Source organism: Prionailurus bengalensis, chromosome B1 (genome assembly GCF_016509475.1).
Source record: "Prionailurus bengalensis isolate Pbe53 chromosome B1, Fcat_Pben_1.1_paternal_pri, whole genome shotgun sequence".
Lineage (NCBI taxonomy): Eukaryota > Metazoa > Chordata > Mammalia > Carnivora > Felidae > Prionailurus > Prionailurus bengalensis.
This window is the reverse complement of record NC_057344.1, coordinates 96,218,672-96,232,248: the sequence shown is the minus strand read 5'-3', so window position 1 is coordinate 96,232,248 and position 13,577 is coordinate 96,218,672. Positions and strand designations below refer to the sequence as shown.

The window sequence follows — 13,577 nt, the reverse complement described above, 5'->3', positions numbered from 1 at the left end:
ACTAATAGGTAGTAACTCGTGATTTTGTTGTTTTCCATTCTGTAGTTCCTTTGTTCTTTTATTCCTATTTTAGTTGTCTTCCTTTGTGATTTGTTGAATTTTTGTAGTAGCTGCTTTCATTCCTTTCTCTTTACCTTTTGGGTGTCTACTACACATTTTTTTTTTTTTTCTGATTAGCATGAGACTTACATAAAACGTCTGTTATGAGTCTATTTTAAATTGGTAACAATTTCAATCACTTTTATTTCTCTCTCTCCTCACATTCTGTGTTATGGATGTCATACTTTACATCTTTTTATATTGTATATCAATTATCACATTATTGTACTTCTTGTTATTTTTAATAATCTTATCTTTTAGCTTCTTTTTTTTTTCAATGTTTATTTAATTTTGGGACAGAGAGAGACAGAACATGAACGGGGGAGGGACAGAGAGAGAGGGAGACACAGAATCAGAAACAGGCTCCAGGCTCTGAGCCATCAGCCCAGAGCCCGACGCGGGGCTCGAACTCACGGACCGCAAGATCGTGACCTGGCTGAAGTCGGACGCTCAACCGACTGCGCCACCCAGGCGCCCCTCTTTTAGCTTCTATACTAGAGTTAAAAGTGATTTATGTAGTACTATTATGAGTCTTAGAGTATTCTGACTTTGGCAATATACTTTCCTTTACCAGAAAGTTTTATTCTTTCACATATTTTTATGTTTCTAATTAGTATCCTTTTAGTTCCATTTGAAAACTCTAGCTTTTCTTATACAGCAACTCTAATAGTGATGCACTCCCTTTTGAGCTTTTGTTCATCTTAGGAAGTTTTTAATCTCACTTTTACTTTTGATGGACAACTTTGCTGGGTATGGTATTCCTGGTTTGCACTTTTTTTCTTTCAGTACTTTGAATATATCATGCCACTTTCTCTCTGCTAAAAAGTTTCTTCTAAGAAATCCATTAATACTTTTATTGGGGTTGGAGGGAGTCCCATGTATGTGATGAGTCACTTCCTGTTTTAAAAATTCTTTTTTATTTTTGGCAATTTGATTATAATGTGTCTAGGTGAAGACCTCTTGATGTTGAGCCTTTCTGTGATTCTTTGAGTGTCATGGATCTGGATGTTCAATTCCCTCCCCAGATTTGGGCAGTTTTCTATTATTATTTCTTTACAAGCTTTCTGTTCCTTTCTCATTCTCTGCTCCTTCTGGGATTTTCATAATGTGTATACTAATTCACTTTAAGATGTCCCATAACTCATGTAGGTTTTTTTCAGTCTTTTTCATTCTTCTCTTTGTTCTTCTAACTGGATGATTTCAAATGACCTCTCTTCAAGCATGCTGATTTTCTTCTGAATGATCAAGTCTGCTACTGAAACTCCACAGAATTTTTCAGTTCAGTTCTTCAGCTCCAGGATTTCTGTTTGTTTCTTTTTAATGGATTCTACTTCTTTGTTAAACTGCTCATTTTGTTCATGTAACATTTTTCTGATTTTATTTAGTTGACTCTGTTCTCTTATAGCTGAGTTTCTTTTTTTTTTTTTTTCAACGTTTATTTATTTTTGGGACAGAGAGAGACAGAGCATGAATGGGGGAGGGGCAGAGAGAGAGGGAGACACAGAATCAGAAACAGGCTCCAGGCTCTGAGCCATCAGCCCAGAGCCCGATGCGGGGCTCGAACTCATGGACCGCGAGATCGTGACCTGGCTGAAGTCGGACGCTTAACCGACTGCGCCACCCAGGCGCCCCTAGCTGAGTTTCTTTAAGACGATATTTTAAATTTTTGTTAAGCAGTCCATGGATCACCATTTCTTTTGGGTCAATTATTAGTTTCCTTTATTAGTTTATTAGTTTCCTTTGATGATGTCATATTTGCCCGATTCTTTCTTGGTATCTGTGTATTTGAAGAAGCAGATTCCTCTTCTAGTCCTTACAGACTGAAGGAGGAAGACTTCCTCCTGCCAAGTCCCACAGCTGATGAGGCTGCTTCTGGGATTGTGGTTGAGCAAGGCTGAAACCATGTCATGTGAGCACTGCCAAGTTCATGTTTGGCAGGCATGTAGCCAAGGGCACAGTCAAGTGTTTTGTCCAGTGAGTTCCTAAAGGTGCTCCTGTCATGCCACTGAGCTGGTCCATATGTGCATAGGACTGTTTCTGGACTGTGGTAGAGTGGGACTAAAGCTGGGTCACAAAACTACTTCACAGATTGTAGTCAGTTCTGAGGTCAGTGGGTCTGTAACTGGAAGCATCTATGGGTGTAGCTTGTGCTGAGTCTTTTGGGTGGTTGGCTGGACGCCTATCTATGAAAGACTACCTCAAACTGTGGTACAGCAAAGCTGGATCCATGTCTTATGGTTTTTGCTAAGTCTGCAGTCAGGTCTGTGGTTGGCAGGCCTGTTATTAGAGGTGTGGCCAGGTGTGACTTCTGCTGGGTAACTGTTAGTACTCCCAGAACTGGGCTGGTTCTGGATGGCAGGGTTGCTTCCAGACTACAGTAGAGTGGAACTAAAGCCAGGTTGCAGGGACAGTAAGGTCTGAGTTTGGCAGGCCTGTTATCAGAAGCACTCACAGGCATGGCTTCTCCTGAATCCCTAAGTGGAAGAGGCTAGGTGCAGGACTGTTAACAAGCAGGGCTAGAGCCAAGTCCACATGTAGATGGGGCTGCTTTGGCCCATAGATAGGACCATAGTATATGCTGGCACTGGTGTGTAGGCCTGCCTCCCTGTTTTTGGGCTCCAATAGTGATTTGTAACCTCCTACCTGGATCCCAAAGCTTTCACAAAGGCACTTTTGTCCAGGGATGCCTTTCACATATTTGTTTCTGTGGAGGGATATGGGCTGGGTACCTCCAATTCATTCCACTATATTGCTGACAGTATTCATCTTTATTTTTAAAATATCTATCAAACATATTCTGTAACAGATTGAGATTTCATGCAATTCAAATTAAGTTTTACTGTATTAAGTAACACTCTGGCAGGAAAGGTAGAAAATTAGTTAGAACGGATATACCAGATTATAAATTTACCATTTTAATAGACAATGTAATAAATAAACATGAAGGATTATTATAGAATATTCAAAAAAAAAGAAATATAAGTATAAACTGATTATAAAAGCAATAATTGTAAGGAAGCTACTGCAATAGCTTAGTTAGTATGAAGAAAAACCCAATCTTATAAGCATTCTATTTAACTGCCAGAAAGGAGAAATTTGATATAAATGGTATAATACTGTTGAATCTTTTCTTCTGAAACAAATTAGTTTTCAGAAATAAGCTTGAAAAAAATTCTATTTGGTGCTAAATTTTTTGTCCCAACATATATATAAGTCCTATTTAAGAAAAGTAAAGAATCTGTCAAAAAGTATGTGAATTATAAAAATGTTAATAGAAAATATAAAATAACTTACTTTATTTCAAGTTGTTTTATTTTATTTTCTGCTGTCTTAAGTCTTAACTGAAGATCGTCTTTTGAACGCTCTGCAACCAGGCATCTTTGGTGCATTTCCTCTAGTTTTCTGTAATCACTTTCATTTACTCTGCCTTCATGGTAAATCTGCAAAAGAAGCTTATATGTACTACCTTACAGAAGAAAACTGTCTTAACAAATTATACAGTTTAGAAACTGAAGTCAATGGATAAATAAAAACCCATAATCATGTGTTCATCTGTTCCCATTGTAACACACTAAAACATATCAATAATTTTGGTGTTTCATATTTATAAAATAAAATGTTGAAAACTGACATATAATTGCTTATTTTTTGAAATTACTCATGCTTATGGTAAACTATTCAAAAAGTTTTAATATTTTATTTTTAATTATTTATTTTATCCTTTCTTTTATTAATGTGCTGTATCATGCTGACTGATTTGTGAATACTGAACCACCCTTGCAACCCAGGAATAAATCCTATTTGATCATGGTGAATGATTTGTTTTTTTTAATGTATAGTTTGGATTCAGTTTTGTCATTGAGAATTTTTGCATCTATGCTTATCAGGAATACTAGCCTGTAGTTCTCTTTTTCAGTGGTGTCTTTATCTGGTTTTGGTATTAGGGTAATACTGGCCTCATGGAATGAATATGGAAGTTTTCCTTCCTTTTCTATTTTAGGGAATAGTTTGGGAAGAATAGGTATTAACTCTTCTTTAACTGTTTGATAGAACTTCCTGTGAAGTCATCTGGTACTGGGGACAGTTTCAATATTTTAAAAAGAAATATAAAATAGTTGAAATAAAAAAAATACTCTAAATGTCACCACTTAGAGATAATTGTTTTGATTCAATTGTCTTGAATACCTTTTAAGAAAATTCTATATTCTGGTATTAAAAAATACAGACATATGCTATGGAGCAATGAGTAGAAGTATCTGAAAGTGACTTCAGAATCTTACTCTGGTTTAACTAGACAATGATCTAACTGAAACGGGAGTTCCTCTTTCCCCAACGGGAGTGACTGTACCCAAGCTCAGCTTCTTATAAGACTAAGCTTCCTACCACGACACAGGGGCTATAACATCCCAAGAAGTGTGAAGTTGCCAGGTGCTAAGCAGCTCACATTTTCAGACAAATTCCACACAAGGCTATCCTCTAAATCCAGACTGCCTGGCCAATAACCTGTATCTTCTTCCACTGAAAAGACTGCTTTGTCACTCCTACTCTATAAAAAGGTAAAATATCAGCAAGTTAATGTCCCACTACTAAAATACAGGCCTATAGTACAGTCCCAGCAGTGCTTTGACTTCAGCACACTTGTTTGTGGGACAGTGGGAGAATTAGGGACCTGTGCCTTCTCTTTACCTGTTGTCTTTAGTATTATAAGCTTTACATTTCCTCAATTAAGCCTATTCCTTACTCTATGCCATGTAATATTAAGAAATTCATCCCAGCCCTGATGTATAGCAGGTGGCAATCTAAATGGGATCTATACCTATTCCATAACATATAGTAACTCAGAAGGAATCAACCTTGCAGGAGAAAGATGACCATAAAGGTCCCACTTGGAATATGACATGTATGCTATATGCTGCTTTGTAAAGGACTCATTTACTATCTGATGTCATGATCTTTTTATGTCAGTAACACATATATGTCACATGCTTTTTACTGATTGCTAAGTTTACTGATTTTCTTTATGCTATGTAGCACAGCATGTATGTACTCTTCTTTGAAAATCAAAGTCTGACTGTAACATTTAGTATTTGTTAACATTAGGTAACTTACTTAACCTCTCTACAAAAGTTCCTAATGCACTATTTAAAACACCGTATATTCTGCACCAAGTGTAGTCTCCATTTTTTCCCAAGGTATTTTACAAGAGTGGGATATTTACTGATGATAAAAAAGCTATCTAAGTAAGAAATAAATTTTAAACTACACACTTCTTACAGTATTTTTTCATAAATATCATTTGGGTAATATTTTTCTACTTACAAAATAAAAACCTATACTTTTAAAAGGTTAAAATCAGAGCAATGTTGTAATTTTCTGGTTATACATATTTGTATTTATAGATGGCCTGAACCCAATAAAAGTTGGCATAGAATTTAAAAACACAAGGAAGATGAAGTAAAATTTACTACTGGAATAAGGTTTAATCAAGGATAGCTACTTCAAAAAATGTACACCTTTAAGTAAAAAGTACAAGTACTATGGCCACTCTTATAAAGAAATGTATTCAGGCAATACTAGTATTTAAGTACAGATTCTGAATATATTCCAGGTAAAAACACTCACTTATAATATAGGGATTGCTAGTAGGCAGTGTGATGAAAGCAAACAGTAATAGTGAATATCTGCAGTTGAGTTTAGGTATTTTTTCCTTTTTACCTTTTCTAGTTCTTCTTCCACTGCTTTTTTCTCCCTAATGGCTCGTTCAATTTGGCTTTGTTTTTCAGCACACTCCTATAAATTCAATTCATATTGTAAATAAATATGTTTGTAAAAACTTAAGAAAAAAATGGGTAAAATGATTTGTTTGTAACAAAGAAATACCAACAAACAAATTCTTGTTTGTAACAAGAATACCACACTTACCCTATCAACAGAGCATGACCATATTGATTATTAAACAAAAACAAAAACACCTCAATCTTCAAAGAGCTGCCTATCTCAGGATTTCAGAAATCGCCTCCAGCACAGAATGTCAAGGAGTTCTAAGTAAACATACTAAATGGGTGACAGAGGTTGAGGGATTCCAGAGAGAAAAAAATAAGACCCCTTTCTCATATTAGTTTTATTCATATACTCATATCACATATTTTAATTTCTTAAAAATGTTATTTATTTTCAGAAGGAGGGGGAGGGAGAGAATGCATGTGTGAGCTAGCAGTGGAGGGGCAGAAAGAGAGGGACAGAAAGAGAGTACGAAGCCCAATTCACAAACCATGAGATCGTGACCTGAGCTGAAATCAAGAGACCTCTTATCATGTATTTTAAAAGGAAACACAGAACTGGGCAGTGACACCATATCCTGAGGATAACCTGTGGCCTAAAATGTACATGGTTATATAAATTCAAAAATTTTTTTTTGGCAAAACTTATAAACAGCCAATGTACATAGTAAATTTTATTAACATGATCATTAAACATTTCTGCTCATGAGGCACCTGGGAGGCTCAGTCGATTAACCAGCCAACTTTGGCTCAGGTCATGATCTCGTGGTTCATGGGTTCGAGCCCCGCATTGGGCTCTGTGTGGACAGCTCAGAGCCTGGAGCCTGCTTTGGATTCTGTGTCTCCTCCTCTCTCTGCCCTCCCCTGCTTGCACTCTGTCTCTAAAATAATAAATAAACATTAAAAAAATTTTTTTAACATTTCTCCTCAAAAGGCTTTAATCAGTAAAACTGAGCAAGCATATCAATCAGTTGATAAAATTTAATATTTTGCAAATGAGACTAAACTAAAAACAACCTTTATAATGACTGGCTCTTCACAGCTATTTGTTTTTAACTATTTATTTATTTTTGAGAATCAGTGTGATTATTTTCTACTAATTGTAGATTATGCTTTGGATGAACCCGCTTACTGTCAGTACACTACTAATTAATATTCAACTATCTTTAGCATAACTTTATTTTATTTTTTATTTTAAAAATGTTTATTTATTTTGAGAGAGCATGTGCACCTGTGAGTGGGGGAGGGGCAGAGAGAGAGGGGGAGAGAGAATCCCAAGCAGGGATGGATCCCATGACTTGAGCTGAAGTCAAGAGTTGGACGCTAAACCGATGGGGCCATCCAGGTGCACTCAGCATAACTTTATTTTATGTAAGTACTGTACATCAAAATGTTTTTAAATTTTGAAATAAGCTTCTAAATTGTGAATTCTGATTACAATGAAGATCTTAACCCTATGTTACAAATCAGATGATTAATCTAAATTATCTTTCATTAAGCTAGAATTATTAGTGCACAAGAAATGAAACTTTAAACATTCCATATATATTCATATAGTAAGTCGCTAATCTATGAAAAGGTAGTTTTATGGTGTGATATTTGGGATTTCTTCTATGTTGATATGTGATTTTTAATAGACTATTTTTAGAGCAGTTCAGATTCACAGAAAAATTGAGAAGTCAGAGATTTCTGCTATGCTTCTTGACCCCATAATATGCAAAGCCCTCCCCTATTTTCAACATCCCTCACTGTAGTTATACACTTGTTAATACTGATGAACCTATAATGACACAACCTTATCACTCAAAGTCCATAGCTTACATTAGAGTTCACTCTTGGTGCTGTTCATTTTGTGAGTTTGGACACATTTATAATGATATGTATTCACTACAGAGTAGGTACAGTGTCCTAAAAATCCTCTCTGCTTCACCTATGCCTATTTATCCCTCTCTTCTCCTTAACTCCTGATAACCATCAGTCTTTTTACCCCATAGTTTTGCCTTTCCAAGAATGCCATACAGTTGGAATCAAACAATATGTAGCCTTTACAGACTAGCTTCTTTCACTTAATAATATGTGTTTACGTTTCCTCCATGGTTTTTTTCATGGCTTGATAGCTCATTTCTTTTTAGTGCTAAATAACTGTCTGAATGTACCACAGTTTATCCATTCACCTAACTAAAGGACATCTTGGTTGCTTCCAAATTTTGGCAACTGTGAAAAAAGCTGCTATAAACATCCATGTTGAGTTTTTTTGTGTGGACATAAGTTTTCAACTCCTTTGGATAAATACAGAAGAGTGTAATTGTTGGACAATATGTTAAGAGTATATTTAATTTTGTAAAAAACCATCAAACTGCCTTCAAAAGTGGCCATACCATTTTGAATTACCACCAGCAATGAATGAGAATTCCTGTTGCTCCACATTTTCCCCAGAGGTTGGTGGGCACTCTGTCAGTAAAACTGAGCAAGCAGGGTTCTGGATTTTGGTCATTCTAACAGGCATATCTGGCACATACTTGATGTAATGAATGGCACCTCATTATTACTTTAATTTGCATTTCCATGGTGACATATGATGTGTAGCACCTTTCTGTATGTTTATATGCCATCTGTATATGTTCTTTGGTGATGTGTCTGTCAAGGTCTTTGGTCCAGTTTTTAATTGAGCTGATTTCTTACTGTTGAGTTTTAAGAGTTCTTCATATATTCTGGATAACAGTCTTTTGTCAGTTATGTCTTTTGCAAATATTTTCTCCTAATCTGTGGTTTGAATTTTCATTCTCTTGACTATCTTTCACAGAGCAACTTTTCATTTTAATGAAGTCCAACTTACCAATTGTTTCTTTCATCAATCGTGCCTTTGATATTATATCCAAAAATTCATTACGAAACTCAAGATCATCCAGGTTTTCTTCTATGTTATCTTCTAGGAATTTTATAGTTTTGCATTTTACATTTAGGGTTATGACCCATTAAAAAAAACTTTTTAATGTTTATTAATTTTTGAGAGACAGAGAGGCAGAGCATTAGCAGGGGAGAGACAGACAGGGAGGAAGACAAAGAATCTGAAGCAGGCTCCAGGCTTTGAGCTGTGGGGCTCAGACTCATGAGCCATGAGACGAACTGAGCCGAAGTCAGACACTTAACTGACTGGGCCACCCAGGTGCCCCAGGAATGTGACCTATTTTGAATTAATTTTTGTGGAGGGTGTGTCTGGATTCATTCTTTTATATGTGAATGTCTAATTGTCCTAGCACCATTTGCTAAAAAGACTTATCTTTGCTCCACTGTCTTGCCTTTGCTTGTCAATGATCAGCTGACTGTATTTATGTGGGTCTATATTTTACTCCATTCTAGGTTGTTTTATTTCATTTATTTTATTTCATTGATCTGCTTGTCTATTCTTTCACCAAGATCACACTATCTTGATTATTATAGCTTTAGAGTGAGTCTTGAAATCTGGTAGTATTAGTCCTCTGACTTTCTTCTTCTCCTTCAGTGTTGTGTTGGCTATTCTGGGTCTTTTGTCTCTCCAGATATACTTTACAGTCAGTTTGTCAATATCCACAAAATAACTTACTGAGATTTTGACTGGGATTGCACTCAATCTATGGATCAGGCTCTGAAGAACTGACATTTTGACTGAGTCTTCCTATCCATGAACATGGACTATCTCTTCATTTATCTACTTCTAGTTTGATATCTGTCATCAGTTTTCCTCACATAGACTTTGTATATTTTGTTAGATATATATCTAAGTAATTTTTTTTTACATGCTAAGGTAAATGGCACTGTGTTTTTAGTTTAAAATTCCACTTGTTAATTGCTGGTATGTGGGAATACAATGGACTTTTGTATATTAACTCTATATCCTGCAACCTTACTATGCTATGATTGCTTCTTTCTTTTTGGTTGAATTTTTTGGGGTTTTACTTTTATTTTTTATTTTAGAAAGACAGCACACAAGCAGGGAAGAAGGACAGAGGAAGAGAGAGAGAGAGAGAGAGAGAGAGAGGGAGAGATTGATTTTTAGGCAGGCTCCATGCTCAATGTGGAGCTTGACGTGGGGCTCAATCCCATGACCCTGGGATCATGAGCTGAGCCAAAATCGAGTCAGATGCTCAACTGACTGAACAACCCAGGGCCCCCCCACCTCCATCACTTTTTTTTTTGTTTTCTACATAATCATATCAAATTTCTTCCTTCCCAATCTATGTAACTTTTAGTCAAATGGCATTAGCTAGTACTTCCAGGATGATGTTGAAAAGTAATGGTAAGAGGTCACATCACTGCCTTGTTCCTGATCTTAGTGGGAAAGCTTCTGGTTTCACAGCTGTAGGCTTTTTGTAGATATTCTTTATCAAGTTGAGGAAGTTCCCCTCTGTTTCTAGTTTACTGCAAGTTTTTATCATGAATGGGGGTTGGATTTTGTCAAATGCTTTTTCTATAGCTGCTTATATGATACCCATGTGATTTTTAATGTAGATATTAGTAACAAGGTTGGATCACACTTCTGAATCTGGTGAACGGCATATAAATAATGATATGTTATATACTATGCATCTCTCTCTACCCAATTCACCATTTCACTGCCCAATGATGACAAAAAAAAAAATATTTGGTTAACCTCAAACAACAAACTTAAAATTAGATAGAAAAGTTGAACCTTTCTAGAGAAATATACTAATTCTATTAAAAATTCACAGTAATACTAAAGCAAGTATTTAAAATTACTATTATGAAAAAGCCTTCATGAATATTTACTATTAATCACCACCAACATTCCTACCTTTTGGGCACAATATGACCAAATGATAACTAGATATTTTTTCAAGTACTCATGGAGTATTTCCAAAATTATACCCTATAGTGTACCATAAAGAAAATCACAACAAATGTTAAGAATCAATATCATATAGACTATAATCTATGGCCTCTATTTAACTAGATTAGAAACCAATAATAAAAAGATATCTAAATACCTATGCACATGGAGATTCAAAATTAGACTTCTAAAAAATTCACATATCCAAAAAAGATCATATTGAATTTTTCATTTTACTTGTATAAAATTTGGGCATTTATAACCAGTCTTTTTACTATTTGCTGTAGATTAAAGTTCATTTTATTTATTTATTTATTTATTTATTTATTTATTTATTTATTTAGAGATCAGGGGAGGGGAAGAGAGAGAGGAGAGAAAGAATCTTAACCAGGCTCCTCAGCACTGTGAACCTAGAGTCCAAAGCAGGGCTTGATCCCCTGAACTGCAGGATCATGACCTGAGTCAATATCAAGAGTTGGATGCTTAACCAACTGAGCCACCCAGGCGCCCCACTATTTACTGTAGGTTAAAAATAATCTCTCCTATTTGGCAGAATTAAAACCTTGAGCTTTCTTAAGAGAAACTGTAGGAGAAATAAAAGCTGTGTTGCTCTCCAAAGGGAGACATGTGGGTAGAGAGAGACTGGTTCTGGCCTTTTCTTAAACCTATCAAAAAAAAATCTGCACACTAACTTAAAATACAGGTTTTTTTTTCCTTCCTGCAAGCATAACTTAGTTTGGGGTTAGCTAAAGTATGCTTAACCTCCCTCCTTGACTTCATGTTTATGGTCCAGCTGATAAAATTGGTATTTAAGAATATAAATCAATAGCCAACATCAGGTTATTATGTCTCAAACTATAGTCTGAGTTTCTGAGTTACCTGACAAAATCTGCTTTTTTTTTTTTTTTAATTTTTTTTCAACGTTTTTTATTTATTTTTGGGACAGAGAGAGACAGAGCATGAACGGGGAAGGGGCAGAGAGAGAGGGAGACACAGAATCAGAAACAGGCTCCAGGCTCCGAGCCATCAGCCCAGAGCCTGACGTGGGGCTCAAACTCACAGACCGCAAGATCGTGACCTGGCTGAAGTCGGACGCTTAACCGACTGCGCCACCCAGGCGCCCCAAAATCTGCTTTTTAAAGTAGTTGAACATGTCCTCCTTCAAACATATTTCTCAATGTTTGATATTTCAAACACTTTTCAATTATTCAGGACAGTTCCCCATGGAATCAACATGACATCACATAATATTTAATATCTTTAGAAAAATCCACTTAGCTATGTATTATAATTGTTTCACTATAAATCCTAAGAAATATAATTTTTTCCTCGAAATTGAGTTTACACAGCTCTGGTTGTGTAAACAGATAAGAATTATTTTTAAAAGCCCTGCAGATCTTATCCAACACACATTCATTCCTTTGGGAAAACAGAAAGAGATAATGTTCTTGTCCTTCCAGAGTTTACAAGCCATTAAATGATCCTGGACTGGGGAAAGACTTTCTTCTAGCTATGAATCTACTCAAAGCTAAACCAGTCCCTGTAAGACAACAAGCAGAATAGCAAGGTAATAGAAGAAGTAGTAAAACTTGAAAACAACAATTAATTAGACATGACTATTTGGCCACACTGCATCCCATTAGTTTCACTTAATGTTCCTACATCCTTAACACAAATGACATTAAACAAAAAGTAACACTGGTTTCTAGTCTATTACTCTCAGGACCTGTACACAAAGACTAAAGTCTCAAGATGTACATTACAGAGCTTGTAGAATGTGGAAAAAGATCTGTTCTTTCCTTCAGAATTGTTTAAATATTAGTCAATAAGTATTTATTAAAATACATACTGTGAAAACACTGTGCTAGGCAATGAAGATAAAAGAAGGCATAAGACTTTTCTCCTTCAAGGTGTTTATAATATAATTGGAAAGATAAGATTTGTATAAAGTAAGAGAAAAGGAGAGTGAGGGAAGGAGATGGGAGATGGAAAGAGAACTAACATAATGTAACATATTTATTACAAGACATAAGTTGTTGCTAAGTTTTGTAGGCAGCATTAAAAGTGAGGTAGAGATTCAGAAAGGATTAGAGTTTGTGAAGTGGAAAATATCTTCCCAATCTCTAAAAATTCTTGTACTTTCATTCCCCGATAAGCAAGGTTATTAAATTCCATTTCATCATATCTTAATGTTAAATTTACATATTTAATCTCACCTCTATCGAAACAAGTATTTTTTTTCCTTTCTCCTCTTTGCCTATTTATCCTTCAGTACTCTATCTCTTTTGGGAAGCTTGTCTTTCTTCTATCCCACTGATATATATACTTTCTCTTACTTTCTACTTAATCTCCCAGATGAAACTAGCATGTGTTAGCAGCTGCAGATGGGTGCTTCATAGCATGCTGTGCATTGTCAAAAAAAAAGGTAATAGTAAAATGTGATAAATGCCATCCATCTATCCTCCTAGACCACAGGCTCCAAGATTACAGTTAACATGTTTATCTTGATTTTTAATCTTTTCCTAGAATCTAGCATAGTTCCTGGCTTAGTATCTTCTGAATGAACAAGAATGTGCATTACATGACACATTAAAATGTATCCTGGCTTTAAAATAAGCAATATTCAGGGTCGCCTGGGTGGCTCAGTTGGTTAAGCTTCCAACTCTTGGTTTTGGCTCAGACCACGATCTCATGGTTCGTGAGATGAAGCCCCATATCACGCTTTGTGCTGACAGCATGGAGCATGCTTGGGATGTTCTCTCTACCTCTCTCTCTCTGCCCCTCCCCTGCTCTCTCTCTCACCCTCACTTTCAAGGTGAGTAAATAAACATTTAAAAAATAAGAAAAATAAAATAGACAATATTCAGAAG

General features: G+C 35.8%; 1 protein-coding gene across 2 annotated transcripts in view; it reads right to left on the bottom strand.

Annotated features, from left to right (window-relative positions):
• SCLT1 (sodium channel and clathrin linker 1) overlaps positions 1-13,577 on the bottom strand; it is a 217,858-nt gene that overhangs the window by 63,607 nt on the left and 140,674 nt on the right. For both annotated transcript variants that reach the window (XR_006295405.1, XM_043568522.1), the window contains exons 15-16: positions 5,815-5,889; positions 3,394-3,539 (exon numbers count right to left, since the gene is read on the bottom strand). Coding sequence is in view for 1 of the 2 variants with exons in the window: in XM_043568522.1 (XP_043424457.1) it covers positions 3,394-3,539; positions 5,815-5,889 (221 nt within the window). In the remaining variant the exon portion in view is untranslated. The remainder of the gene's footprint in view (positions 1-3,393; positions 3,540-5,814; positions 5,890-13,577) is intronic.